Source organism: Pocillopora verrucosa, chromosome 4 (assembly GCF_036669915.1).
Source record: "Pocillopora verrucosa isolate sample1 chromosome 4, ASM3666991v2, whole genome shotgun sequence".
NCBI classification, from domain to species: Eukaryota; Metazoa; Cnidaria; class Anthozoa; order Scleractinia; family Pocilloporidae; genus Pocillopora; species Pocillopora verrucosa.
The window spans coordinates 7,329,247-7,356,077 of NC_089315.1; the positions used below are offsets into that span (position 1 = coordinate 7,329,247).

General features: G+C 38.1%; 1 protein-coding gene across 2 annotated transcripts; it reads left to right on the top strand.

Moving 5' to 3' along the window:
* The first annotated feature begins 37 nt into the window (after positions 1-37).
* LOC131786707 (dentin sialophosphoprotein) lies at positions 38-26,831 on the top strand. Of its 2 annotated transcripts, XM_066166130.1 has the most exons (15): positions 38-158; positions 2,081-2,239; positions 10,130-12,754; positions 13,142-13,488; positions 14,382-14,522; positions 16,287-16,320; positions 19,417-19,475; positions 20,670-20,759; positions 21,374-21,460; positions 21,835-22,038; positions 23,602-23,781; positions 24,070-24,282; positions 25,133-25,252; positions 25,765-25,905; positions 26,020-26,831. In XM_066166130.1, exons 1-15 carry the CDS (start codon positions 71-73, stop codon positions 26,089-26,091), a joined length of 4,560 nt encoding a protein of 1,519 aa, XP_066022227.1. In that variant the 5' UTR covers positions 38-70; the 3' UTR covers positions 26,092-26,831. The 2 variants fall into 2 exon arrangements, with proteins under 2 accessions (XP_066022227.1, XP_058959761.2); XM_059103778.2 differs by lacking the exon at positions 14,382-14,522.

Sequence of the window (26,831 nt, forward strand, 5' to 3'; positions counted from 1 at the left end):
CTTTTTTTATAAGGATTCTATAAAGGTCGAGGAGGTCTGGAACGTATACTGTCAAGTTAACTTTTTCCAAATGGCGGATTCGGATTCCGACGGCCAAGAATTGACAATTTCTGAGCAAAAGAATGTCGGTACAGAGCATTCAAAAGAGAAAAGAAAAGGTAAAAATTACGTTACTGTTTCCTATCGTATTAAATAACGGCTATTCTAGAGACAAAGTCTCTCTACTGTTCATAAATTTACCGCTCGAGGCGGTGAAATCTATTAGATGTGAGACCGTCGCACCCTGTGAATTAAAAGCCGCTGATTTTGGGAAAGCGACTAATATTTGATTGATCGAGTAATGTCCTTTTTTTCAGTGGGAGAGGAGATATTTTCTTTTGTGTAATCGGACACCATTAAATTGATACCCCCTTAGGAAGGTTTTCCTTCTTGCTGCGACAAATTGTAAGAGGAGAAATGGTACTTAAATACAAAGTCTACGACGGCGTGGTACTTGTGCACACCGGAAGATGCCTAAGATGTCAACGAATAAAACTTCGCATAGAAATACTGCTTTTTCCTGTACAATTCGTTGAAGAAGCAAGAACGATTGCTTGAAGATAAAACAGCCATGTTTCGCTCTGATTTAATTTTTAATCCGTGGTATGGCGACACCACAACGCTTAGCTTTTAATTTTGTTATTTTATGAGACAATCTAAAATTTATGTTTAAAATCTCGTAACTATCACTAACCACACGCCCACTCCATTTTCTGTAGGAATCGTCTCGTTATTTTTGTTTGATTAACAGCCTGAAGCATACTAAGAGGAATTCCATGTAATAAAATTTTGCAGTGAATTTTCACTAAAACTATACCAAACTAAGTTGAATTTACCTTAAGAAAATTGATAATATTTACTTGACCATCTCATAATGTTATCATCCTTGATTACCCTATTTGCTTGTGAGTGTCTTTGTAACTTGACTCTGTTTTGAGACATACAAAGAAAAATCTTATTATAAGTGTGTGATTTGTTTTTTTTGGAGATAAAGATCAATTTTTCATTTGTCTAAGTCTTGTGATTAGGAAGTTGTCATATGCTGTCATTCTAGTCACCACACAAAGAAAGAACAGCACTTTAGAAAGGCAGTGAAAGCCTAATTTGAGATTTTGGAAGTCAATTTGAGGGAAGTTTATCTTTAACTTCTCTGTGAGAAACCTCATATACTAATAAAGCTGATCAAGATGGTGTTTTCATAAGGAACCAGTTTTTACATAAGAATATTCTAGTATCAGGTAAACTCAAAGGTGAAGTGTCTTTCAAAATACTAGTCATTATTATGGGCAAAACTAACCCTTTTATTTACTTTTCATTTAAAATTATTTTCACAATAACAATATGTTTACAAAATACTTGGATATAGGAAAGCATAAGTAAAAGCAGATCTCTGACTTATGAGCCAATTTTTGCTGTGGATCATTTACCTGAGAATACCATGATTGTAAAGTTTGTATTTTAGAAAGTATAAATTGCACATGAACCAAAGTACATGTACTCACACATTGCCATTGGGTTGTTCATGTGAGTTATAAAGAAAAACAAGAGCCAAAAAACTACCTATAGTAACCACAAGCACTTCCCAGTAGATGTCATTTTGCATTGTTTATTGTCAGTAATACCTTTGCCACTGTTATCATCACGCAGTAGCTCTTTTGTTTCCAGGGATCATGTAGACAGTAGTGGGAACCGTGAAGTGAGACCCAACACTGCAGAATGCTCAAAATTCCAGTTTTAAAGGAGCCTATATCTTGTTCCACTCTTTTCTTACACTAAATACTTAATCTCACTTAGGCCCAGAAATGTTAACTTTTAAGATTGTTTCTATGTTTTATAAATATTTTTCTACCAGCAGAGGTTTCCTTTTAACTTCTCTTCTGCTACAGCATTTGCCAATGAAAAATCCTGTTCTATCACTTCTCAAGCACTTTGTTTTCTCCTAATTTGCCTGCTTTTGGATCTTGAACTCAAACAGAAAAACCATATTCTTAAAAATTTCACATTTGACCTAAATGTTTAATTTACTTTTATTAAAATGTAGGGAAACATACCATCAGTGAGAAAGGGAGGCTCAAAAAAAGAGGAGTTAGTAAACCTGGTCGTGCTGTGGTGATATCTGGAGGAAGCACAGAACCCCAGTTGGATGATGTGCCTGTGGATTTATCTGCAGATCACAAGGATCTGGTCATGGAGTACTCAGGTAACAAATTAAGTTGCATTATAAAATTATTAATATGTAAAAAAAGGTAAGTCTGCTCTCAAGCTTATGGCTTCCAATGCTGGAGCTCTACAGCATAAAATCAGAACTCATACTCTCCATACTGTTCTCTATACATTTCTCAAGGTGCTAACAAGGAGAATTTGTTTTAACAATCAAGATCCTCTTTAGTTAGTGATAATTTCCTTTATTCTCCTGACCTTGATGTGTGATTCAGGGGTAATATTGTAAGGAGAAATCAGATGTTAGTCAATCAGTGGCTTTGGGTGACTTTCTTAACTGCTTTTTGAAAGCTTATACTCGCTGAACTCCCCTTTTTAGACAGAAGCTCTCAGGCATTTTGTGGTTCCTCTGAGATCAGAGCTTTGTATTTGGTTACATAAAGTGACTTTTTACTTGCTTGTTGGGGATAGTTATGTGTATTTTCTTTTACTGTTATCAGTATTCTGTTTGGGTCCTAATGAAATTTGCATCACCTTTTTTTTTCATTCTTATCAGTCTTTGATATTACCGTACTTGTAATCAGCTTTGTTTTTACAACATTCTACAAAAAAGAAATCTTAACTTCAAGGTCAGATAAAACCAATAGGTGATGTTGCATTAACAAAATATTAATGAAAAGTATTAAATGGAAGTGGACTATAGATTTGCTCAGCATTTTCTAGTTCAGTGGCAAGGTATGTTAGCACTTTGTCTAGTTAGCAGATTATGGGAACAGGCAACTTTAACAGGGGTTCAATCTAACCTACACTTTCTTAGACATATAATTACATTTTAAGCTCAATTTTGGATGCTCTTGAAATTATAGTAATTTTGTAATGCAAAGGTTATGTTTTTGTAATAGTTATGTACTTGGGTCTTCAAAGTCAAACAAATTGAAAAAAAATTATTTTGATGTACAGAGTTGTAATTTGGATCATTTATTTTAAATTGATGTCCTTTATTAAATAACCTATTAGTCAGTTTATGTAAATGAAATACATGGATTTATCAACTACCTATGTTCCTTTTGTACATGAGCAAATAAAAGGTATTGTTAATTTTAAGAAAATTAGTCATTTAGAATTCAACTTTGCAACTTCAGAATTTTATTTATCTTGCTCATTGTTCATTAAAGAAAACTGTTTGAAATTTGGAAGGAAAAATCCAATTTTTTTAGGATTTGTTTCAAGTATTTTTACTGGTGTAGAAACTTAAGCATGACTTCCAATATCCTTTTATATTACTGGTAATATTTTATAGATGAAAAATTCAAATCAAGAGGCATCAAAATACATGATTTAGGTGACGTCTTGGGATTTTCTAGAGAGCCTTGAATCAATTTGTTGCTGCTTTGTAATTGAGATGATTTGCACTTGTCAATATGGTGAATATATGAACAGAATTATAATTTGTGCAAAAAGATTCATTCTGAAAGTCTAATCAGGTGGGATTTTCAATTTCAATTAAAAAATGAAGTGGATGTTATTTTCCAACACAGCCTGTTGTTACCTACAGACTTCCATGCAGTTCTGAAATTGATTGTGATATGCGTTTTTGTATTTCAGAGTATTGAATATTGTAGAGACAGTGCATTACATTATTAAAGGAAATAAGTAATGCTTTCATGCTCTCTTGTTTTACCTCAGGGTCTGATAAAACTTATAGGTAATGTTGCATCATTTAAATATCAGAGAAAAATATTAACTGAAAGTTGACCAAACATTTGCCAAGATTTACTTCAGCATTTTCTAGTTCAGTGGCAAGGTATATTAAAACTTTTTCTAGTTGGCATATTTTAGGGTGAGGCTAATTTAACAGGTGTTCAATCTAATCTGAATTTTTTCTCATGTAACTCCATTATAAGCTCAATTTGGATGCTCTTGAAAGGATAATACGCCTTTTTTGTATTTCAGAGTATTGAATATTGTCGAGACAGTACATTACGTAATTAAAGAAAACAAGTAATGCTATCATGCTTTCTTGTTTCTTACCAGAGGACATATGTGAGGGTTACATTTAGCTTTATTTTGCCCTCCAGGCTTTTCAGTAGATCAAACAACTTTAATTGCTTAGAATTAGAACTATGTTAACAACTTTTCCCTGCAAAAAGAAAGTCTCCTGCAGTGACTGGTTTCTAACACATTCCTTCATCAATTTTTATGCATCATGCATATGTTAATTAAGGCTAATTGAACACATTGGTGTTAAACCTTCTTTGAATGAGTAGTTGTAAAATGAGAGTTCTAGGACAAGTCAAAACCAAGGATAATTTTGTCCACGTCAAGCCAGACCACCTTTTCATACTTACCCTTTAACTTCTCCCAGAACTCTTATTTTATAACTACTACTACAGAGACAAGCTCAGAAATCTCATGTCATTTTTTTTTTTTTTTTGTTGAAAAAATTATAACATATTAACATGTCAATCTTCAGTATCAGGACGAATTTTGATAAATTCAATGGTACAACAGGCTCACCATCAATATTGGATCTTTTATAAAGAATTCATGGTGTGCCTTGATTTTCTCTTTTATCAAAAGAGTGTTTTTGTAAGTGAGAAAAGTATGGCAGTTTCATTGATAGGTCACACTCTCAAGCTCTTGGTTGATGATGTTGAGCAGAGCATCTGAGAGGATAAAGATGTAGCATTTCACATTACCTGAATCTGATACTTTCCTGTTATTTACGAGCTGAATTCCTTCTTTCATATTCACCAATGTCAATCCTGAGCAGTGAAGATTGTTGTTTTTCATACTCCTGAGATCAATGAAAAGACTGAATCTATCTGCAGCATAGAAGTCTGTTGCATTCATTGCACTGTTTTCCTTTCCAAATCTTCTGAAGACCTCCTCTCACATACCTCTTGTCCTCATTTCTTTAATACAAATCTTATTTGGGATTCTATTCACAATCACCTTTACCTCAGTTATATCAGGATAGAATGTCTTCTCACTATTTCTTGCTCCTGCTGTGTATAGCTTGTAGAATTGAAGAAGAAGTTCCCTCATTGACCTCCTTGAGGTATTAACTGTTTCATTGATTATTGTGGCAGTTCCCCTATCTATTTAGATTTCCTTGAGGTGAGTGGCATGCTCGTACCAGAATCTCTTTCTATTTGTGTAGTTAGGCAAGGCGTCATCAGCGAGTTCTTGACCGTGCATTTCTTTATACTCAAGCTGGATGTTAGTCAATTCATAGGTGAGCTGTGTCTCGTCAGATCCCATCACAGCATTGCTGGCAGGTGCAAGCCTGAGCTCAAAAAGAGGCTCATCAAAAAGAGCTCTTGGGAAGAAGACTCCATGATCCTTGCGAATCATCCTATAATTGTTCCCAGCTTTGCATCTGATCTTCGAAAGATCTTCAGATTGACTACCTTCTCGGAACATGATGCTCTCCCTCTCACTCTCAGTCAAGAAGAGGTCTTCATAGAGCTTGAAAAGATCATAGCCATCAGTGTCCTGAACGATTTCTCCTGCGAATTTAACTGTTAGTCGAGTAACAAGTGCTCTTAATGCATTGTTCACGAGGAAATTGTTTGATTCACCACTAACTGCCGAGTTAAAGATGAGTGAAAGAAATCCCGGCACAAGTACTACATCATCATAAAACCTTGGAGAAGCCCCAAAGGGTTAAATGTTACTCGATGAATTATACGGTCTACCTTGAGGGCGTTTGACGTCTTTTTTTCAAAAATTGGTTTGGTTTTTTTCGCTGACTTCCATTTTAAGAGATTTTGTTGATACTGATCCTATGTTAGACAAAGAAGGAAATACAAATGATGGATATGATGAAGATGGTGGAAATATAACAGGACACTTTACCTATAATCCTTAGTACAATTCAACTTCCGGTCCCTCAGGTGATCAATATGAAATGGCAACAATGAATAGGGAGGGAGGGAAAGCACCGGAAACTGCTAAAACGTCTTGATCGTGATTCACTTAAACAAACAAGAATAACTATGGCAAACTTACAACTTGGAGGAAAGTTTCCTGAATATGGTAAAAATGCTTAAGTACTAAACTCAGTTGTCGACAAAGGTCGATACAGAGATAAATTTGTTGTTGTTGGTCCTTGAGGAGGAAAAACCCCTTCATTCAATTCATAAGGGGCCCTGAATCCTAAACTTTCAAGAGAAACTGTCGCATCCCACACAGTTATAAAAGCCCTGTTCCACAAGAGAAAGATGGTTCAAGAATATAGCGACACTCAACCACTAAATGGTAACAAACAATCATACTAATAATAACAATTGATGATGATAACAAAAGTAATAATAATGATAACTTATAGGGGTTAGCTCATGAACCTCACTGTTCCTCAGTCGGTCTATCCCTAGGCTCTAATAATGATTAAACTTGCCTTCTTTTAATTTTGATTTGCCTGTTAATGATAGATCGTTTTCTAATTTCATTGTAATTTCATTTTTGCTAGACTTTTGTTTCATACAAAAAGGCATTCCGTGTTGTTAATATTCCGCCATTCCATCATTTCATCGAATGGCGTCACCCTGTTGAAGTCAACGTATCGTATTTTGGAGCTTGCTCGCTTCGCAAATATAGCGGCTTTTTTTGAGCATTAATTTGTCGCTGATTGAAATAGTAGAATGATTACTTTTCAAATAAATAAAATTTTTCTTCAAAGTTTCCACGATGTGCAGATCAAGCCTATTAAGATATTTCTGTAAGGAAAAAAGTCTTTTTTCAATTACGTGCCAGAGACGAAGAGGTCGTTCGTATTCTATTGCTACCCTCACCCACTCAACAGGACAACATTATGGCTTTGCCTCCATAGGTGACAGTAGCCATAAAAATTGAACTGCCGGCGCCTGCTTCTTTCCTCTTCGATTCAGAGTGAGTTCAAGGGGAAAACCTTCAATTTCAAGTGCCTTCTTCTTATCATCATCCTAATATCTTATGTCTGATCCTGTGACGCTCCACTGAACTCCATCTGATCGACTGAAGTAAACTCCATCTGTTGCCTGTCTTTTATCATCGAACGACACTTGCGCACTGAACTTATTAAAGTCTGCATTTGGATATCGTGCTTTGAAGTAGGTTCTCTGCAATTTTATTCGCTTCGTCGTAAATGTTTTAACTGTATCAAACAATTAAAAATGGTTGTATTAACCTTAACAACAGATTCGAGTGATCACACGGTTCGCTTCCGAGAACCTCTCTATAAATTTCACATAACAAACTGGTGAGTTGTTCTCAATATAACTCTTGGCACAACTTAAGTCGTTCTGGAGAAATCTCTATATTCGATTACCAGATCAAAGCAGGAGTAAAAAAATTCCTGAAAGTAACTATTCACTCAATAGCCTTGGTTTAGCACTTCAAGAAACATTGAAGAGCGAAGGAGGTATGGTTCAAATGAATACTCCGGTAGAATGGAGGTTTGGAAATGCATAACCCGAGGAATAAGAAGATTATTCGTGACAATGATCTGGCTAATCTTCTCGGAATAAAACGACGATTACAAGAGCAAGTAGAGTTTCCATTTTGATATTAATCAAGCAATATATAACCTTGATAGAAAAGCTATCACTCAGACGGAGAGAGATTTGGATAATTACATGATCGTATTGGGAGAGAACGAGAAAATTTTAAAAATGGAGAGATTCCGAAGGAGATTGGAAATGGAGATAAAAAGAGGTGATGAAATAAGGACTTTAAAAGAGGAATTAAAGAAGAAACGTCAACAAAGGAGGACGCAACCCATATTTAAAGAAGGAAAAACGTGAAGAAACTGAACAGTAATGGTTTGCGTATCATATTCTGAATCCGATTAATTATAAAGATAAACAAAAATAGGTGAAATTAACTTCAGATAAATCTTGTAAAATCTAAAACGTATGATATGTTATGCGAGAAAGTAAATTTGAAATCACCTGCTGACGCATCCACTCAAATAATTCTTTTTGTGCGATAAAACTCTCACGATTTTCAACGTCATATTTGATTCCTTAAGAGTCATTTACAAATAATTTTAATTTTTCTCACCCACAATTTTCATGGCTGCTGCCTCCTATGGAGGCGAAGCCATAATGTTGTCCTGTTGAGTGAGTGAGGGTAACAATAGAATACGAACGACCTCTTCGTTCACGACAAAGTCTGCCGAGATTTACCCGATATTCCTCGCTCTTGGCTTTTGTTTGTTTCGGAACATCTTCGGTCGTTCAACGCTTAGTGACGATTTCTTTGAATCGCTTCGAATGTTACGGAATATTAGCAGGTAATCACACTGTGTTTCGGTGCTACTTATTGTTCGTCTCGTAGTGTACTCAGAAGAAGATAAACATCTCACATTCCTGAAATGTTCAGCCGACTTTCAATGAATGCAATTAAGTAAGCAGAAGTCTGCGCAATCATTGCGACTGTATTCATATTCTATCTCAGTGATTAAGAGGATAAGCTTCATCAAAAGTTTCACGATGAATACTTGTTGTCGATTCTCCAAAATAATGTTGAAGATAAATAAAATGGCAAGCATAGTTAAAATAAATTCTTCTTTCTGGTATAATGGGAAAAAGCTTCTCAATTTCTGGGTTTAAACCGGACAACTTTTTATCCTTGGTTTTGCCTTGTCCTAGAACTCTCATTTTACAACTACTGATTGTAAATCAAGTACACAAGCAATAGAATTCATTTGGCTTCTAGTCTCGTTATGTTATGTAATTAACTTACCCAAAATATTTATTTTCAGGCTGATAGTGGAGCAAAAAGAATCATTTTCCATGAAAATGTATTGATATTATTTCCTTATTTAATTGATCTCACCAAATTGCATACGAGATTGATTTCTATGTAATTGCTTTTATTTTGATGTCTGTTAAGGGCATCCCCTATTTCTCTTCTTTAGAGTGAATTACTTGTTGCCTTTTTGACATGTATATTTTGACAGTTCCATTTGCTTGCAGTTGTATTTCCTTGCTCTCGTCTGTACAACTTTTACTAAATCAAAGCGTAGTTTTTTAAAGTATTAAATTTGATATTGCATGTGCCAATCGTATGTTTTGGTGACTACCAACCTGAGTGACAATTTAAAAGTACCCAAACTTATTGATTATTTTATGTTCATAGAAAACTCTCGTTAAATGCTACGAGAGAGATGGCTTATCAGAATTTATTACTCCAGATATTGTAAGTCATGCCAAATAAAACTGCTAATATATTTAATTGCCTTAAGGGTAATTTTCTGATCAATATCTCAACTATTAGTGGTCAGTTCAATATAGTGCTGTATATGTAGATGAAAGGTACTTAGAGATGTAAAGTAAATTTATTGGTACAAGGTAGTTTTAATAGCAACATAGTTATGAGTTCTATCTCATTTAATCAAGAGATATTAAAAAATTCAATGCCTATAAGATATTTCTGCAGTTGTGGAGGTAAATCAGTGTTAGAATATGGTAAGTAAAAAAGGGTTCATTATTGTGCTTTTTGATGTAGAATTTTCTGTTTAAATTTACGCCTAGAAATTTCATTGATGAGATATTGGATTTGAAATGAGGCACTTTGAAGTTGAAGGGTTGTTAAGAGGGAAATTATCATGTAATGAACACTGTGTGTAGTGAGTAACACTGGTAATCCAAGCACTGTGATAGAAGAATAGACTAAGCAGATGACTTTTGTACCAACATAAGGCAACTGCTTCTGAAAATAAAGGGGGTAAGTTTCTAGAGAAACTGGTACTGCGTCGGTGGCAGAGTATAACAGGGTAATACGGTATTATCAACTGAGTTGATAACATAAATTGCTTACAGTAAAGAGTTTCAAAGCTGACGTTTTATGCGTTAGCCCTTCGTCAGAGCGAATTGCTTCTGAAATAGATGAGCAGAATTTAGTTATTCTCTACGTACATTTAATGTTTATCTTTCTTTTGCAGATATCTTTGAGCCATCGGAAGATGCTGGCTTTATTGATATTCAAGATGGTGATGCCATTTCTGAGAGCAGTGACACTGAGGTTGTGGCACACACCAGAGAAGAGATACAGTATGACAATCCAGAAACATCAAGCGAAAGTGATAGTGAGAATGAAGGAAACCAGGGTCCTCCCCCATTGGATAGTGATGAGGATGACGATGAGGGTAGTGATGTTGACGGTATTGACGGCCCCCCTCCATTGCACAGCGATGATAACGCTGAGAACACAGATAATGGAGATGAGCTGGTTACCTCACCTGACAGTGGTAGCAGGGAGGATTTGAGCTCCAGGAGAGCCCCTGTACCCAGAGAAAGGAGAGGCGTGAAGAGTTCTGATGACTCTGACAGTGATAGTGAAAGAGAAGTGCCTCCACCTCTTGATAGTGAAGATGAAGGAGAAGAAAATGATTCCAGAAGCCCTGCTGTAGAAGCTGCCGAAAGTGCTGATGTGGATTCTGTTGGAGGTTATGCTCATGATTCACCAGCTGAAGATGCGAATGATAATGACGATGAGCAGCCTGGTGGTAAGTTTGATGAAGATGACGATGACGAAGAGGAGGAGGAACAACCTATCAGTAATGATGGTAATGCTGACGATGGTGATAATGACGACAAGAAGGAAGAAGAAGATGTTGAGGTAGTGCCGCAGTCTCCTAGGCCTGTCACACCTGAATCTGAAAATTCAGAGGAAGGTGAACTGTCTGATTCATCTCGAGAAGTTGAGACGCAGATTCCAAAGCAGGATCAGTCTGACGACCCTGATGACGATGTTGAGGATGATAAAGAGAGTGATCATGAAGCAGTTTTGGATACAATAGAAAACGAAAATGTCGCGTCTATTGCTGATGAGGTTAGCAGCTCTTTAGTCCCAGTCGAGGAATCGCACGAAGACGAAAAAGAGGAAAGCGAGGATGAAGGTGAAACTGGAGATACAGTTGGCGGTGAATTTGATGAGAAAGGTACTGTAAAATCTGATCATGACCACAATGTTTCACATACTTTTAGAGAAGAAGAGGCGCGTCATGATGATAGCGATCACGATAGTGACGAGTCACAAGAATTTGTTCCCATTGAAGACGACAATGAATTGGAATGGGATGTAGAAGATTTTGATGTTCCTGAACACAAAACTGTTAAAAGGACTTCAAAGGTGAATAAAGAAGTTCAAGAGGTTGACAAATTGAAAAAGACTTTTCTGGACACTCTAAAGAGTGAAGCAGAAGGTATGAAGGTTGTCAGAACTGAACAGAAAGCTGATTCAAAGAAAAAGGTTGATAAAGGAGTAAGAGAAAAGAAAATTCTTGAAGACGATAAGGAACGTGCACTTGGTAGTTCAAAAGATTTGGAAACTAAAGATTTAAAACCTGAGTCTGGAAAATATCCTAGAAAGGTAACAAAAGATAATCCAGGTAATAATGAACACGTGAAAGTTGAAAAGAAAGTTGTCAAGGATTTGGTGGTCAAAGATAAATCAAAAACTGTAGTCTCTTCAAAGCCAGTTGACAATGCAGCAAAGCCGAAGAAAGGAAAACTGAAAGCTGCAGATAAGAATCTAGAGGAAACGAATAAGCAACAGACTGAAAAACTTAAGAAGGGTTTTAAAGAAAGCTCAAAAGTAACTAAAACATCCGCCATGGAAAGGGAAGGAATTTCTAAAGCTGGGAATGTTAAGTCTGCCTCAGTTTCGTCATTGCCTATTGGTGCGGATGTGCAGCGGAGAAATCAGCCAACAAAAGAGAAGAAGAAAACAAGGCCAGTCAGTGATTTTCGCGCTGATTCTCGTTCACATAACCAGACAGACGAGGTGCATGTAGCTGCTAATCAACCAAGAAAGGAAGCGAAGAAACCGCGGAAAAGTGACAGTGACTCAACATCGGACTCGTTAACAAGGAAAAAACCACAGAAAACAACTTCGTCTGAATCTGTATCTTCCAAGAAACAGAAATCTAGTTCGACCACTACAACTACGCGCGGGGAAAGAGAAAAGTCCTCAGAAAAAGCAGAGGTGAGAAAAAACAAATCTAAAAGGACTGTGAGTAAGCCCGATGAATCTGATCAGGAAGAGGAAATCAGTCGTGAAAGGAAGAAACGGAGCGATGCACCGGTTAAAAATCCAGGTGAATCGAAATCCAAACCGAGAGGAAGACCGACGAGTAATGGTCACCTTTCGAGTTCACAAGAAAAACTTTCCTTTCATTCTGGTCACCACGATCAAAGCCCCAGGGAACATGGTCTCAGGGGTCATCTTGCGAGGGACCATGTTGCTAAGGACCACAGTTTGAGGGACAATGTTACTAAGGATCACACTGCCAGGGGCCATGGTAGTAGGGAGCGCATTGCAAGGGACCATGGTAGCAGGGAGAACGTTGCTAGAGACCATGGTATCAGAGAGCATGATGCTAGGGATCATGGTAATAGGGACCATGTTCCTAGAGAACGTGGCACTCACAAGCACAGTGGCCACACCCATGATCGAAGCAAACACGTCTGGCTTTGCAGAGATGATGAGATCCATAAACTCATTGCACAAAAGGCTTCCTTGTTAAAGGAATACGAGTCAGGAAGCTTGGCTGGCAGGAAAGTTTGTGAGTAAATAATTGTATGATATTTAACAATTATTAAACGCCGGTGAAGGGAAGTCGCGATCAATAAATTTGGTTCCTTTCCCTAAAGTAGGCGAGGAGCAGCGCGAGGTGGAAGCGAGAGGAGGAGCGTGACTCGTCCGTCGTGCGTGTATCGTTGCCTGCCGTCCGTTGAAAAAAGCGTAAAAAAGGATTAGGTCTATCCTGAAAGCAATGCGTCCTGGCTAACAAGGTATGGTTGGGTTATGGAGCATGTTGCCTGACCCTCTGAAACGGCGGCTACGAAAGAGACTATAGATAGTACGTGGAACAAACTCAGTGCCCTTCTTACGTTTGACTTCGGCTGCTTGTTTTTCACCTTGGGTCAGTTATGTTATGATGTGCTTTTAGTTTCAGGACACAAGAGTCGTCACAAGCGGGAAGAGGATCCTGCCGATCTGCCTGACGTGGGATTCGTTGGCAGCAAACCGAACAGAAGACAAACGAGACCGATGAGCGAGGTCATCCCAGGTGGTGTTCCTTACAGCTCTCGGAGGAAGGATAAGCGTCAATCTCTGCAGCTTTCATACACTGGATCGTCAACAGATGACGACGAACGCACGAACAGGGCAGCAGAGGTAAAGAAAACGGGAACTTTTGCGGTGGGACTAGCGTCACGTAACATCGAGTATTCGGAACCAGCAGGAGAGAGTGACTCGGAACACGAGGAGACTTGTGAATATTGTGCTGCAGAGAAGGTATGGAGCAGTTAGATTCTGTTCTCATCTCAGTCCGCGTAACTTCTAGAATATCTTTCTTTTTTTTTTTTTCATTTAACCAAGCTCAATTTTCACTGTCTTATCCTATTTGCTGTCTGAATTGCTGATCCTAGCAATATGCATAACGCTTTTCACGTGTGACCCTAAAAATGGCGTTGCTTGTCATGGAGTTCGGTATAGTTCAATGGTGAAACATCGGGACTCGGAATCCGACGGTGTAGGGCTCGATTCCTCATGGCAACTCAGATTTTATTTCTTTGACCCTCACTCGTGACAACACGAACATAAGACGTCCTTACTGAAAACGTTACCTTTTAAAAAAAATTTAAGACATCACTGAGTAAACCAATTTAGGCCGTGGACGAACTTGCAATTCTGAAGTTGCGATTTCAGACCTCCAAAGAAGCTAAAATGTCCAAATCGCAATTAAAATCTCAATTTTTGTGGTGTGAGCTTTTTCCTTTTTTTGCCTTCTACTCCGTCTTCGTATTTACCCCCGCATTATCACAACACACTCAAAGAAATACTCGCTTCTATGTTGACTGAAGGTTCTGTGTTACATATGGTACTTCAGCACAGTTCTAACCTACACTTACAGTTTTCTTATCACGTTTTTCCTACACCGTACTGTTACAGTTGTCTTGTACTCAAAAGCAAGACCTCACTGAATTCTTCCTCCCTTTACAGTAACTTTCTTGACTTTCTCCAACTTGAACCTTAGACTTCATCTCATCTTTGTCTTGCAAGGATTGAGAGAAATAGTCGACAAAAGTGAAAACTGGAAGACAAACTTAACTTCAATCTAACTGTGTCTTTATTTTCTCTTTTCCTTGGCTCTCCACGTTGTGTCTGTATTTGCTGGTTGTTTTAAGATGACTTGGCATGAGTATGTAAAGAGCTGTAAGCAGGCCGTGACCCAACGCCGGGGGCAGCAGGACTGTGATGATTCCCGAACTCTCCCTCTTCCACCGCTTCAAACCTTCCGCTTGCCGGGACCTTTCTTTGACTCATCTGTAAGTTACTTCCATGCGTCAGATTTTGAACTAAGTGCTGGCATACATTTTTCCCGTCTCGATACACTTTCTTCATAAGAGATTATATTCCTGACAAATCTTCATCGTAAACTGCTCACATGTCTGTATTTTATAGACGGCTTTATTCATTTATTTCATAAATGTTGAACAGTCTCTCATGTGTGCTTCATTTTGTTTTGTTTTGTTTTTTTAATTTTTTTTCTTTTGACGCCGCCGTTTAGTTGAGTTTGAAATCCTTCTATCTGGTTAAATTATTTATCATCGTATTTCTTGCTAAGAGCGCGGCTGTTCTCGTGAAGTCGTTTGTTTCCAGTGACTAGCGTCTGACGCTTTCTCCGTTTTATTCCGCTTTCATCCCCTAATCTTGAAGCTTCTCTTGTATTTCTTGATGTTTTTCGCATGGATTGGAAAAAGATCTTGGAGTACAGGGGCAAATCATAATACGTGGGAAAGTGGGTGAGGCAAGGAGAGGGTGAGTGGTGGAGGCGGGAAGGGGTTGGGGACAAACGAGGGGCGGCTTTTAGAAAACGTGATATTGCAGATGGCGTTTTTCTTTCTTGGTTAGTATAGGTGATGTGGATGGTAACATTGAAGTCTGTCTTTAGTAGACTCAAAATATCTACTTATAACTCCTGAGTATCGTTCCATTTTATCTTTATCATAAAGGATCTTGATTAGAGGTTACATCGCGTGCAGAAAAGAGATTATGTTCTCAATAGCAATTTGCTCTCGCTCAACAAAAATTTTTTCTTTGAGGCTTGATGATCTCCTCGGGGAAAAATTTCATTGAGAGATGATTACAAATGATGATGCTCTTGGGAAGAAGCGGAGAAAATCTGTTGCAAAAACTTGTGGAAAATTTGTTTCTCATTTGCTTCTCGTGGAACTCATAAAAAAAGAAGAAAAGTTAGCTATCACGGTTGAAAGATCCTATCCCATGAAAGTGTTTCATTTCTCAAAGCCTGTTTATCGGTCGCTCACATGTCCTTAAAAGTAATTGCGCTTTGTCAAGTACAAATGCATATTTGCCTTCGGTTGCTGTTTCCGTCAATTTAAGCGTGATTAAAGGATTTAAATTCCTGTTTCTGTAATGATCTTTACTTATTCCTAAAAGCAAGCTAGTTATCTTGTGACCACAATATTCCTTGAAACATCTGTCGTCTCTTTTTATTTCTTCGTTTCGTTTTTTATCACAAGACTCGAATGAAAAAGCGCTCTGGATCGATCGGCCCGGGACTCAACATTTTCCCTTCTCCTTTTGACACGGATGAAATTGTTATTCTAAGGGATGGATTTCATTGTTACTGCGTTTGTAAACTGAATTGCGGGGCTATTTTGACTAGAAGAATGTGGTTTTATTGCGAATCAATGGGATAAATAATTGAGCGCTAAACCACCGCTGTGATGGATACAAATCAAGTCGGTCAACAGTAAGAATAACTTTCGGATCTTGTGGAAGAAAGTTTCGAAGCGGACCATTTTGGCTCGAATTTCCTCTTTTCTGTTCTTGGCGATGGCCAAACGAGTTTTACCGAGCCGTTAAGCAAATCGGTATTTTTTTCAGTTCGCACTTCCAAACTGGAAACTTCATGCCGTATCTCCACGAAACCTGCCTTCTCGAAGAGTGCCATGGTTTTGTACGTAAAATATGAGTTATTTACCTTCCGGGTCATAATATTCCGTATTGCTCGCGGTACAGGTTGTTTGGATATTTTAACCTACTTTCCTAATTTTTATTCGTAGGCTGCGGCAAACAAGGCCCGAGAGCGAAATCCAGGTAAGTTTGTGATGTGTCTTTATTTAGTGTTTACTTTTACATCGTCGAGTTTGTGCTGACAGATAATTGAAAATATCTCTATTTTCTCGCCGAGTGATTTACCAAAAAGAGATAGTGGAGCAAGTGAAATTCAATCACCTTGTTCAGAGCTAGGCACGCTGAATATGTGAGGAATTCACAGTAGAACTTGAGATTCCATCGAAATATGGCTAATCGTATTTGGTTGAGAAACGACTGTGAATAAACGTTTGGCGAGAAACAAAACATCCCGGTTAACACTTACCAAACATTTGTCATCCTGTTAATTTTGCATTCGCTTTTTTTTATTAGTTAAACTTACTCAGTTTTAAGGCGAGTGATCACTTCTTTTTTCACACTCTGTGACTACTGCCGATTACAGTTTATAATCTCTCTAAGCTACTAAGACCCGCGATTCGCATTGAGCTACGAGCAAATTTATGTAGCGCACTGAATATTTTATGACTGGAAGTGTTTTCAATGATGAGCGAATTAAATGTCTGAATTCTTTAATGAAGTCTAATCGACATACTTTTTTTTGGGGGGGGGAAGGGGTCATTTTGAGGCTTAATTTTTGTTACTCTTATGACATTATTAAAAGTAGAACGAAAATTTCCAAACTTGAATCACTATTTTTCGCTTTTCGCTCGACAACAAGGGAAAAATGAGATAATTTATTAGCCGACAACGAACTCGGCATGTGATCATTATTATGAGCTCGGATGTGATACTAATGTTCCAGTAATAATGTCTGAATACGTAAGCATGTCCCATATTATTGATCGAAAAAGTCGTTTTAAGGTACGGCTTGCTTACAAAAATGTGTTTTTTTACAAAATTTTGATTTTCTCCTTTGTTTTGGGAAAGGTCTTTAAACGCTGGGAACTGCAGATTTTCAAATTTCGCTACGTCGGTTACTTTTTCGCTGACTTGACCAGCCAGCAGACGCCGGCGGTACAAATTTTTTTTTCTGTTTTTTACAAGACAAATTTGTCATCTTAGAGCGCATTACGATTGAGTTAAATAAAACAAAAGTAAAGTAATACGACAGCTAATTGGAAGGAAGAATAACAACAAGTAAAAACAGTCATACTGCCTAAAGCGCGGGAAAAGGCGAGACACCAAATCGCGATTGGTTTTAAGTTTGGAATCTGATTGGTGGAGAGAGAAGCGCCTGTTTTGAACCAATCGAGCAACACCTAAGCAACCGCAGATTACTTTCGACACTTATTTGAAAATTTTGCTAATAGTTCTTCCCTCTTCAATCCCCGTTACTTTTTCATCTGTCTATCCTTGTTGTGCACGGTTTGGAACCAGGCCTCGTTTTGAGACGGAGGTCTGGGAGCAAAGGAGCAAGAACGAATTAGCGCTCCACACTTTTGGAGCCATCGTTTCTGTAAAGTGTGTATTTTTGAGTGGATGGCTTCATAATTGTTGTCAAAATTTTAATTCTTAATTTTGCCGATATTTCTATGTCTACGGTAGAAAGACTATGAATAAAGTAATTTTGCTTAAAGGATTTTTAAATGGAAAGGGTTTAAGTAAGTTAGAAGAGCTGTGTGGTTGCTAACGAGTGTGTACCCCACCGAAGTACTCTTTATATGCAAAAGAATGTCCCTATTATTGACGCTGCAGGACGTGCGTTTCTTCGCTCGCGGGAAGATTTGAGACGAGTCGCTCAAGGCCTCATTTAATACTTTCCCGCGCCCGAAGAAACGCTTGTGTCAAAGTATCGATTATGAGGGCATGTTTGCAAGCTACTGTAGTTCTTTATTCGAGACTGCAAATCCAAATTTGGCCCAAACAAATATCTTGTTTAGCATTATTTCCATTAACGTTGTCAGCTTGTCACAAACAAAAGCGATTTTGCTTTTATTTACCTTTAATGAAATAAGGCAAGTGGACTCTGTAGGTGAAAATGATTTTGATTGAAAAAGAAAATGCATTCGAGAACAAATTGGTTATTTTTAGTCATGTTTATTGCAATTTTGCGGTTTGAAAGGAGGCGAATTTAAATCGTTTTCCTCTTTTTTACTACCTAGAGATAAGTTTAGAGTTTCAAGTGCTTGAAATAGCTCGATTTCATGTTTCACTCCCAAAACAATCTTTGTTTATAGTTATGATGCATTAAAAAAGAAATCTCCAAATCCATTTACCTCTTAACGGTTTTTGTCTGATTAAATTGCGTCCCTGCAGTGAAATCGATTTTTCGGTCGGATCGTGCTGGCTTGTCAAAATGCGATAAATAGTCGAGAACGTTGGGTGCGAAATACAATGAGAAGTGTAAACGAGAGAGATTGAAAGAGACAACCCGTTTCGCGCCAAGACAGCTGCGTGTATGAAGACAAGCACCTTTAAAGAGCTTTTCTTGTTAACTGTCATTTGAGGAAATTTTTTATATCGGATGTTGGTACTTTGAAATGGATTAAACTTTGAGAAATACTCGACCATCAGTCTCTAGTTTCGCCAATGCAACCGTAAACATTTCGTTTTCGTTCTCCGCTCGTTTATCGTTTCTGTGTGTATTTTTCACGCATTGTAGACATAAATATTTAATCACCTGTAGTCGTTGGGTGCCCATATCATATTTGTCAAATGTTCTAAACCAGAGTCGGGTAAAGTCAACACTGTTTCGTGTTCCGCGGTGAAAAAATGAGTTTGTGTGGGGCACGCGCTTGTTAGTTTTGTGGCTTGGATCGCAATTTCGTAGCGAAAATGTGACTGGTTCAGATGTAAACCTGAAGTTGCTTAGGCGTACGTCTTCAAGATGGTTTCCGATGTGTTTGAGTTTAACATTCCGGAAGTCAGACTTTTCTTCCGATTCTGCGAGCATAAGGACCACGATGTACTTCCAATAGGTACAGAGTTTCGATAGTAGCTTTCAACTTTGTCTAACGAAAATTCTTTGCCCCTTTACAAACGCGGCAATCTCGTTAAATTAATTTCTACAAAACTGGGGGAGAGATTGTGGTGATAAATTGATTGACTGTCGCAAGAAGAACCACGTTCGCTTCACTGAATCGCTTCCAACTGCTGTAAACAATTCAATTAACAGCGTTTTTTTCTTTTTGATTTAAGCTTGGGATGGCCCACATCATCCGAGGAATCTTCTTCTTGGAGTTGTGTACACAGCCAAGGTAAGTCAGTCATTAATCACGAAGCGTTGTTCAACATTAGTTGTTTAGTTTGCGGGTTTTTCCAATTTTATTCGATTCATTGTCTTTATTCTCCTGCCAGCTTTTAGCGTATTATTAGATAAGACTTTTTTTGCCGCGCATCTTTTGTCAACGCGTAACCTTTATTAAGAATTTCGCTGAGTGTAGTTATGAAAAAGTCTTAAAGTTGAGAAGTTGATATTTACATCAGTTTGGTGGATGAATCAACGGCGGAAGTCACAAATCAATCTTAAAAATAAACGTCTGAAGGCTCGTGGGCATAGCCTTCGAATTGCTTTTTTCTGACGCTTTTTAGCGTCACATCAACATGTTTTCAGTTTTACTCGTTCAATGGAGAAGTGTTGCTTCTCTGGTTTTGCGAATATAGGTCTCTCAGTCTCTTAACTATAGCTTTGATCATTCGCGATCATTTTGAAAATTTGCATCCGAAAGACCCGTTATTGTCTCTACTGACAGGTTACTCTATAAACAAACGGCCTAATGAAAAGGTTTAAAACTAACAAATTTTGTCGTCTTTCATATCCTTTCAAATGTTTGAGTAGTATGATTTTTAGAGTAAGAGGTTGTGTTCAAGAATGGAAAACCGACGGTTATTTTTCTCACGATCGATTAGCACTTTGCATTTAAATGAGTCCTAATTTAATGTCGACCAAGTCATTACTGTTTCTTAACACGGCTGATTCGACCATCGGTGATGTGTTTGTGTGGTTAAATTCGATAGGAATAAACATTAAAAAAAGGCTAGAACCATCTTTGATAATACTTAATCTCAAATAAGTTTTGGGCGCCCTAACAGACGACATAACCAAGACCGTGACGGTTGTAACTTCACTTAGATCTTAAGGGTTAATTTATGTGCAAAAATTAGCACTTCGACAGCAAAGTATATTTGAAGGCAATTCTAATCAGGTGAATAGCACGACTGAATATTGGTTTAACATCTGATGCCCTGTCATAAATATGCAAATAGAATTGATTGTAATCAAGTCGTCATAAATGAATCACCTTTGTTTGCTCGAGATGGTACAGATAATCATGACCTATTTTAGACAACTTCCATATTCATTTCTGACAAGCTGAATGCAACCTGGATTTGATCCGTCCTTCAAATTATAATTCTGAGCTTTTATATCCTTCCATTTCTTCTCTTTTTAGTACCTGGGTTCGTCGCAAATTATGTCGCCCCAGGCCCCAAACAAAGCTGTTCGGATGGAACAGGCTCAGGAAGCCGTGGGACGAATAAAGGTTTGACTTACTGAAATCCTTCGCTTCCTCAGGGTTACTATGTAAGCTTTAAATTTATAATTCACCAAAGAGGCTTTGTGCTTTGTCGTTCCATGTGCGGCACTGCCGAGTTGATTACAGTTTGTACTCTGGCTTGTAAATCCGCCTTTAACCGTTCGATCCTAAGAGTGACCAACATCTAATTTCTCCTTGAAATATCACTTCCAAAATCGCACATTTAAGTCACAAGAATAAAGGAATGAATACCCACTAAAGACGCTTTCTGTTGTAAAAAAATTCTCCTTGCCACCAACTTAGGAAATGTTTAGCGAACAGTATGGAGAATATACATACTGATATTAGGGTGTGAAGGGATGAAGAGTGATTTGCTTATAACAAAAGGAGCTATATTTGATATTTTGAGGGTTTTGCGACGTACAGACTTCTTCAAAACCAAAAAGAATTTCAGAATAATCGTTTGCGAAGGTAGAAAAACTCTCAGTAGGTAAAAATATAGCACTTAAGAACACGGATAGTGAAGGTGGAAAAGATTGACGCGGATTGCAAAAAGTAACGTTGATACACAAGTTTTAACAATTCCCCTTTTTCAGCCAGTTTTGTTTGTTGTCCGTTAGGTTCCTGAGGGTGAGGACCAACCAACTACTGATATTGACTTTTTCATTTCTACTGAAAGACTTAAAGTGGTCAATTCCACTACAAAGGTAAGTTATCCCAATTTTACAGGTTTCTTGTTTGTTGTTCGTTCTCTGAAGATAACTGTTCTAATATGTGGAGGTAAATGGGACTGCTGTATCTGAAGTACTGAAGTACGCCGTGAAAAGGGCAGGAAACAGCACGACGCAGCAACAAATCGCAGCGAAAATTTCCTTAGTGTTACTTGGACAATTTTTGTTGTGAGTTGCACTATCTTGATTCATAAGCACTCTACACTGAGCTGTTTAGCGACTAGATTAAAGATGATGTTCTTCACTAATGACACAGGCATACACAAAGGAAAAGAATTCCATCATCGTTGCGTTGTTTCCCAACCCAAGAAATGCAAAAATAATAGTTCTATTAACTTGTTCTTCAACAGGAGGTCATGTTAGACCACTCCCTCCGCTCCGTGTCGTTCATCGCAGATATCGGAGATGTTCTTGTGCTAATGGCTCGTCAGCAATCCGAGGAACGCGCCAACAAAGAGGTTTTAAAACCTTCACAGATCCTGGCTAGCGTAGGAACGGCGCAGACGGACCACAAAAACGTCAAGATCACTTGCCACGTTTTTCAGGCGCCAGAGGTCAGTCCTAAATATATAATTTATCTTCAAAGATGTTTCATGAAGGAACCTTCTTATAAAGAGAGACGTTTTGAGAGCTTTGTCGCCCTATTTTAATCGTTGGGTTTTTCGCAACTTGAAAAACTTAGCTGCGATTCGGAAGAAGGTCCAAAATATCAGCTCGGTGAGATGGAAAAATCACAAAAATAGGCGATTATATAACGAAGAAGTAACAATGAGAGCTCGGATTAGAAGAATTGAACGCATTTGAGCAACAGGTGTTGACGTTGCTTTTTTAAATTTAGTCTCTAGTCTCCAGAGCACGAGTATGATTCTGTCTGGTAACTCTTTATTATATTTATCATAGTCGCTACACAGAAATCGATCATATGGTCAGAAAGGTCATATGATCGACCGTAATCGTCGCACTGTAGGGTTTGTTGACGTGGTCTAACTTCATCATCACACTCAATACACGGATGAATGCTCATTTTGATCAGTTCGTATTCGTATTGTAGCTAGCTCTACCCTCTTCATATGTACTTTGATCGGATCAAAATATACATGCGACTGCCAGAGGAAATAGAGCACAATTACATAATTTTTGCCTATTATGATCCTATGGGAAATGATGCTATCAGACTATTACTGTGAAAAAAGCCATAAGCATAAACAATAGACTTTTATCTTAAAAATATCATACTTACCTTATGCAAGGCAACAAGTTAATTTTATTTGTATATTACTCGCTTTACCTTTTACCGACTTGTCGAACGCGACAATCGACATTCGTTTACCAGGTGTTTTCATCTGTTATTGTTAAGAAAGTCACAAATAGACACAACAGAACTTAACTTGTATGTTGCGCTGCATCCATGCATATGTTGTTACAGAAAGTCTTCATGGCATGTTGAGAAACAAGAAAGAGTTTCTCAAGCTTACCAATTGCCCGTGAGTAAGAAACGAGCACGTACCAAACGAACAACGCTTCATTTTTTTTGTTTGAAACGGAGAACGCTTCCCTTTGTTGTTAGAAACGAACCACGCTTTTAGAATTGTTACTCAAACATATTTCAATTCCGAACATGCATATGATCGTTTTCTGTGTAGTCAAAGTCTTCATGGTATTGTTAGAAACCAAGAAAGAGTTTCTCAAGCTTACGAAACGTCCGTGAGTAAGAAACGATTACATACCAAACGAACAACGCTGAATTTTGTTGTTGGAAACGAACAACGTTTCCCTTTGTTGTTAGGAACGAACAACGCTTTAAGAACCTTCATGGTGTTGTCGGAAACTAAGAGCGCCTTCGTGATAAAATTTCTCAACGTTATTGCCTATTTACAGTATGAAATTCTAATCTTTTTAGTATTTGTTTCTTCGGGCGACTTGACTTTTTTTTTCGGGTGACATAACTAAAATTTCGGGCAACATGACTCAGGTTTCGGGCGACTTGACTGTAAACCTTTCAAATCGTACTTTTTTTTTACCCGATTTTGTTGCCTTCAATCAAAAATTCAAAACAAAAGGTATCTTCACCCCCCAAGTGATTCAATCTAATCTAAACTTGGCTTGATTCTTTGCAGGCTCAGGTTATAGCCAAGAGTATTGGTCAGGCATTCAATGTGGCTTACCAAGAATTTTTAAGACAAAACGGACTAAGTGAGGACGTTATTGAAGATGCCGAGTATAACGGTGTGTTAGAGGCACAGAAAATACTCGGCGAGGACTTGTCCCTGTTGTCCGATGAAAATAGCGCCAAAGAAGTAAGCTGGATGAACGGTGTTTGAGAGATAGTTAATGATGTTCATGTTCGCTTTTTACGTCTTACGAAACCAGCGTCGAGGTAGTTAAAACCGCAAGATATGGAAGTTGCAATTTATAAAAATTCCTAAGAGATGATAAAATGATAAGAAAATAATCAGAATGCAATAAAGATGGGAAGGATTTAGATGGATTGCCAACGAGAAACTCAAAGATATTAGCGCAAATATGATCTTTCGAGATGACTGCAGACTTTAAAGTTTATGTTTTCAAATCCTGTCTTGTTGTAGGTGATTGTTAATAAGAAGCCCGCTGAAATACTTGGTGTGATGATCGTGGAATCAGGCTGGGGATCCATGATTCCTTGTGCCATCATAGCGCATCTAGCGAAAGATGGACCAGCGGCTAAGTCTGGCAGGCTTAATGTTGGTGATCAGATCCTCTCAGTGAATGGTACAAGTTTAGTCGGTCTGCCTTTGTTAGAATGTCAAAATATTATTAAGGTAAGGCAACGAAATTGGAACAGTTGACTAGATTGTAGGGTTGATTTTGCCACAGGGGTGCAAACCACGTGCACGTGACAAAACTGGCGTTTCCTGGTAGGTTGATCATTGGGAACAAATAATGAGTTTAAGAAATCTAGTTACGGGAGTGAGATTCCAGAAGAACATCACATCATGGGTGTATTTCAAGCAGTGTGGAATTTTTATCACTTTCCCCTTAACCCTTTAACTCCCATGAGTGATCAAGACAGAATTTCTCCTTACAATATCAATCAATGTCAAGCAGGCAAGTGATGAGAATAGGAAAAATCTTAATTAGGTGATTATTAGTTGATCCAATACCAAATTCTCCAAACTAACATCACACGAACTGTATGGAAGACAGTAAGGAGAATTACTAATGAGATCTTGGGAGTTAAAGGGTTAAGACGTGTTAATCTTTCAGTGCTGTTTAACAGCTCTACCTTCGATTCACAGAAATGAATTTTAGCCGTGTAGTGTAGTCTTTGATAGTTATAAATTCCTGCTTCTCTGCACCTTAGCTTGTACCGTGGAAACCATTCAGTCTGTGAGGACGAGCTAAAACAGCAAAGCATGCGAGTGTAAAAACAAGGAAGGCAACCTGTAAACCTCCCTTTTTTCCGCTCGTTTCCTCTGAGATTCATCTCTTTCCTCTTCCTCTCCCCCTCTCTCCTGTTACTAACAAAGTGCTTGCAATATTTCCAAAAGAATGTTGACACCTTAATTGAGTATTACCCTGACTCTAAGCAAAAGTAGACGCTCGTAAAAGTTATTCGCCCGTAGTATTCTTCTTCGTGTTTAACAAGTGCTGACTGTTAATGTGTCATAGGGCATACGTCCAGAGACGAAAGTGGTGATGAAAATCGTGTCGTGTCCTCCAACTGTACAAGTGGTGGTTAACAGACCGGATACCAAATATCAGCTTGGATTCAGTGTGCAAAATGGAATGGTAAGTGGGTTGATCGTTGTTTTATGTAAACGTGTAATTTGTATGGTGCGTTTAAAGCTTTTGAGTAGTTACTGACTCAGACACCCAACATTAACCCTAACTTGTCATCAATTGACTGTTGTTGGGTTAGGGGAGGGATGGGTGGGCAGTTGCCCAGATACTGATATTGATCCGATATTTCTTTGACTTGTGAAGGAAAACTTCCTGGTGTAGATAGTCTTTCCATTTTTCTCCCGTCGGCCTTTGCAGCTCTACACACGATCTTGACTTCACCTCGTAAAAATTCAACTGCACGTCTTCATGACGATATTCGGAACGATCACATGAAGTGTTGTGGCTTGAACGTGTTGTTAGACTTAGGTACCTCTGAAAAAAGACAACTCAGATATAAGCTGAATTTTTGTCATGCTAAACCTCAGTTTCGTCAATCAGGACTCTTATGTTTCAAGTAATATTCTAACTTATCCTTGTCGCGCTACTGTTACTGATTTTAGTTATCTTGTCCTCTTTAGATTTGCAGTTTAATGCGCGGAAGTATAGCAGAGAGAGGCGGTGTTCGAGTGGGACACAGGATTATTGAAATAAATGGCGAGAGTGTGGTAGCCACGTCTCATCAGCATATAGTGGAACTATTGGCCACCACAGTAGGAGAGGTTTGTTGACGTTACGGGGTTTTGTTTGTCAAAGCACTTTTCTACTGAGTGCCATGAAATCAAGTCTTGAATTTTTAGACGATCAGAATTTCTAACTGATTTGTATCTCTTCAGATCCGTATGAAGACCATGCCTGCCTCCATGTATCGCCTTTTAGTTGGTTTGGAAACACCACAACACATCTGATCTGATCGGGAAGAGGACTTCATGCTTAAAATTACAACCGGACCGCTTGAAAAAGTTCGACGTCAGTCACGCAATGAGAGCGACTATGTCACCCATTGGGAGAAACTTTGTCACACAGTTTGTCCATGAACTTAGACATCGTGACGGAGAGTTTGAATGAAACAATATAGTGAAAGAGGAATGAACGGGTCTTTCATTGAACAGAATCGTCTAGAGACAGTCAAGGAACTGATTAGTTCGACAGCCAAATGTAACGCTTCACTAAAGTATCAGTGGATTAGATTGTTTAAGTCTCAGTCCATTGTTGAAAAACATTGAATACAAATCAACTCATTGTAGATAGCCGCAGTTTTTGATGGAAAGTAATACGTTCAACAAATAGCTGAAATATTTATTCGAAGCTGTCGAATTATTTACCTTATGGTTTATTTTGTTTACATATAAAATTGAAGTGTAAACTTTGAGAAGTCGTTGAGTTCCAAAAAAGATATACACGCCTACTAGCGTTTTTCATAAACTTCGGTTACTTTTGAATGGGTAAAAAAGTGTGATGATGACGAAGTTCGCGAACTTAACTTTGATGGTTCACCAATTTCACTTGAGGTGTTTCAAACGATATTTCTTGCCAAATCCTTCGTGTACCTATCCTTAACGTAAAACTGACATCTAAATAATATGCTTTGATACGTTTCGGGGTGTAATTAAAAGTGTTTTACAAGGAATAAACAACTCTTCATTTG

What these genes read in the sequence shown, in the direction of transcription:
- LOC131786707 (XM_066166130.1), top strand. Translation starts at nt 71, where the DNA reads ATGGCGGATTCGGATTCCGACGGCCAAGAATTGACAATTTCTGAGCAA. An exon ending in AATATTGTGCTGCAGAGAAG is followed by an intron (nt 13,489 to 14,381) that starts GTATGGAGCAGT and finishes GGTTGTTTTAAG; the next exon opens with ATGACTTGGCATGAGTATGT. An exon ending in GGCCCGAGAGCGAAATCCAG is followed by an intron (nt 16,321 to 19,416) that starts GTAAGTTTGTGA and finishes TTTTGATTTAAG; the next exon opens with CTTGGGATGGCCCACATCAT.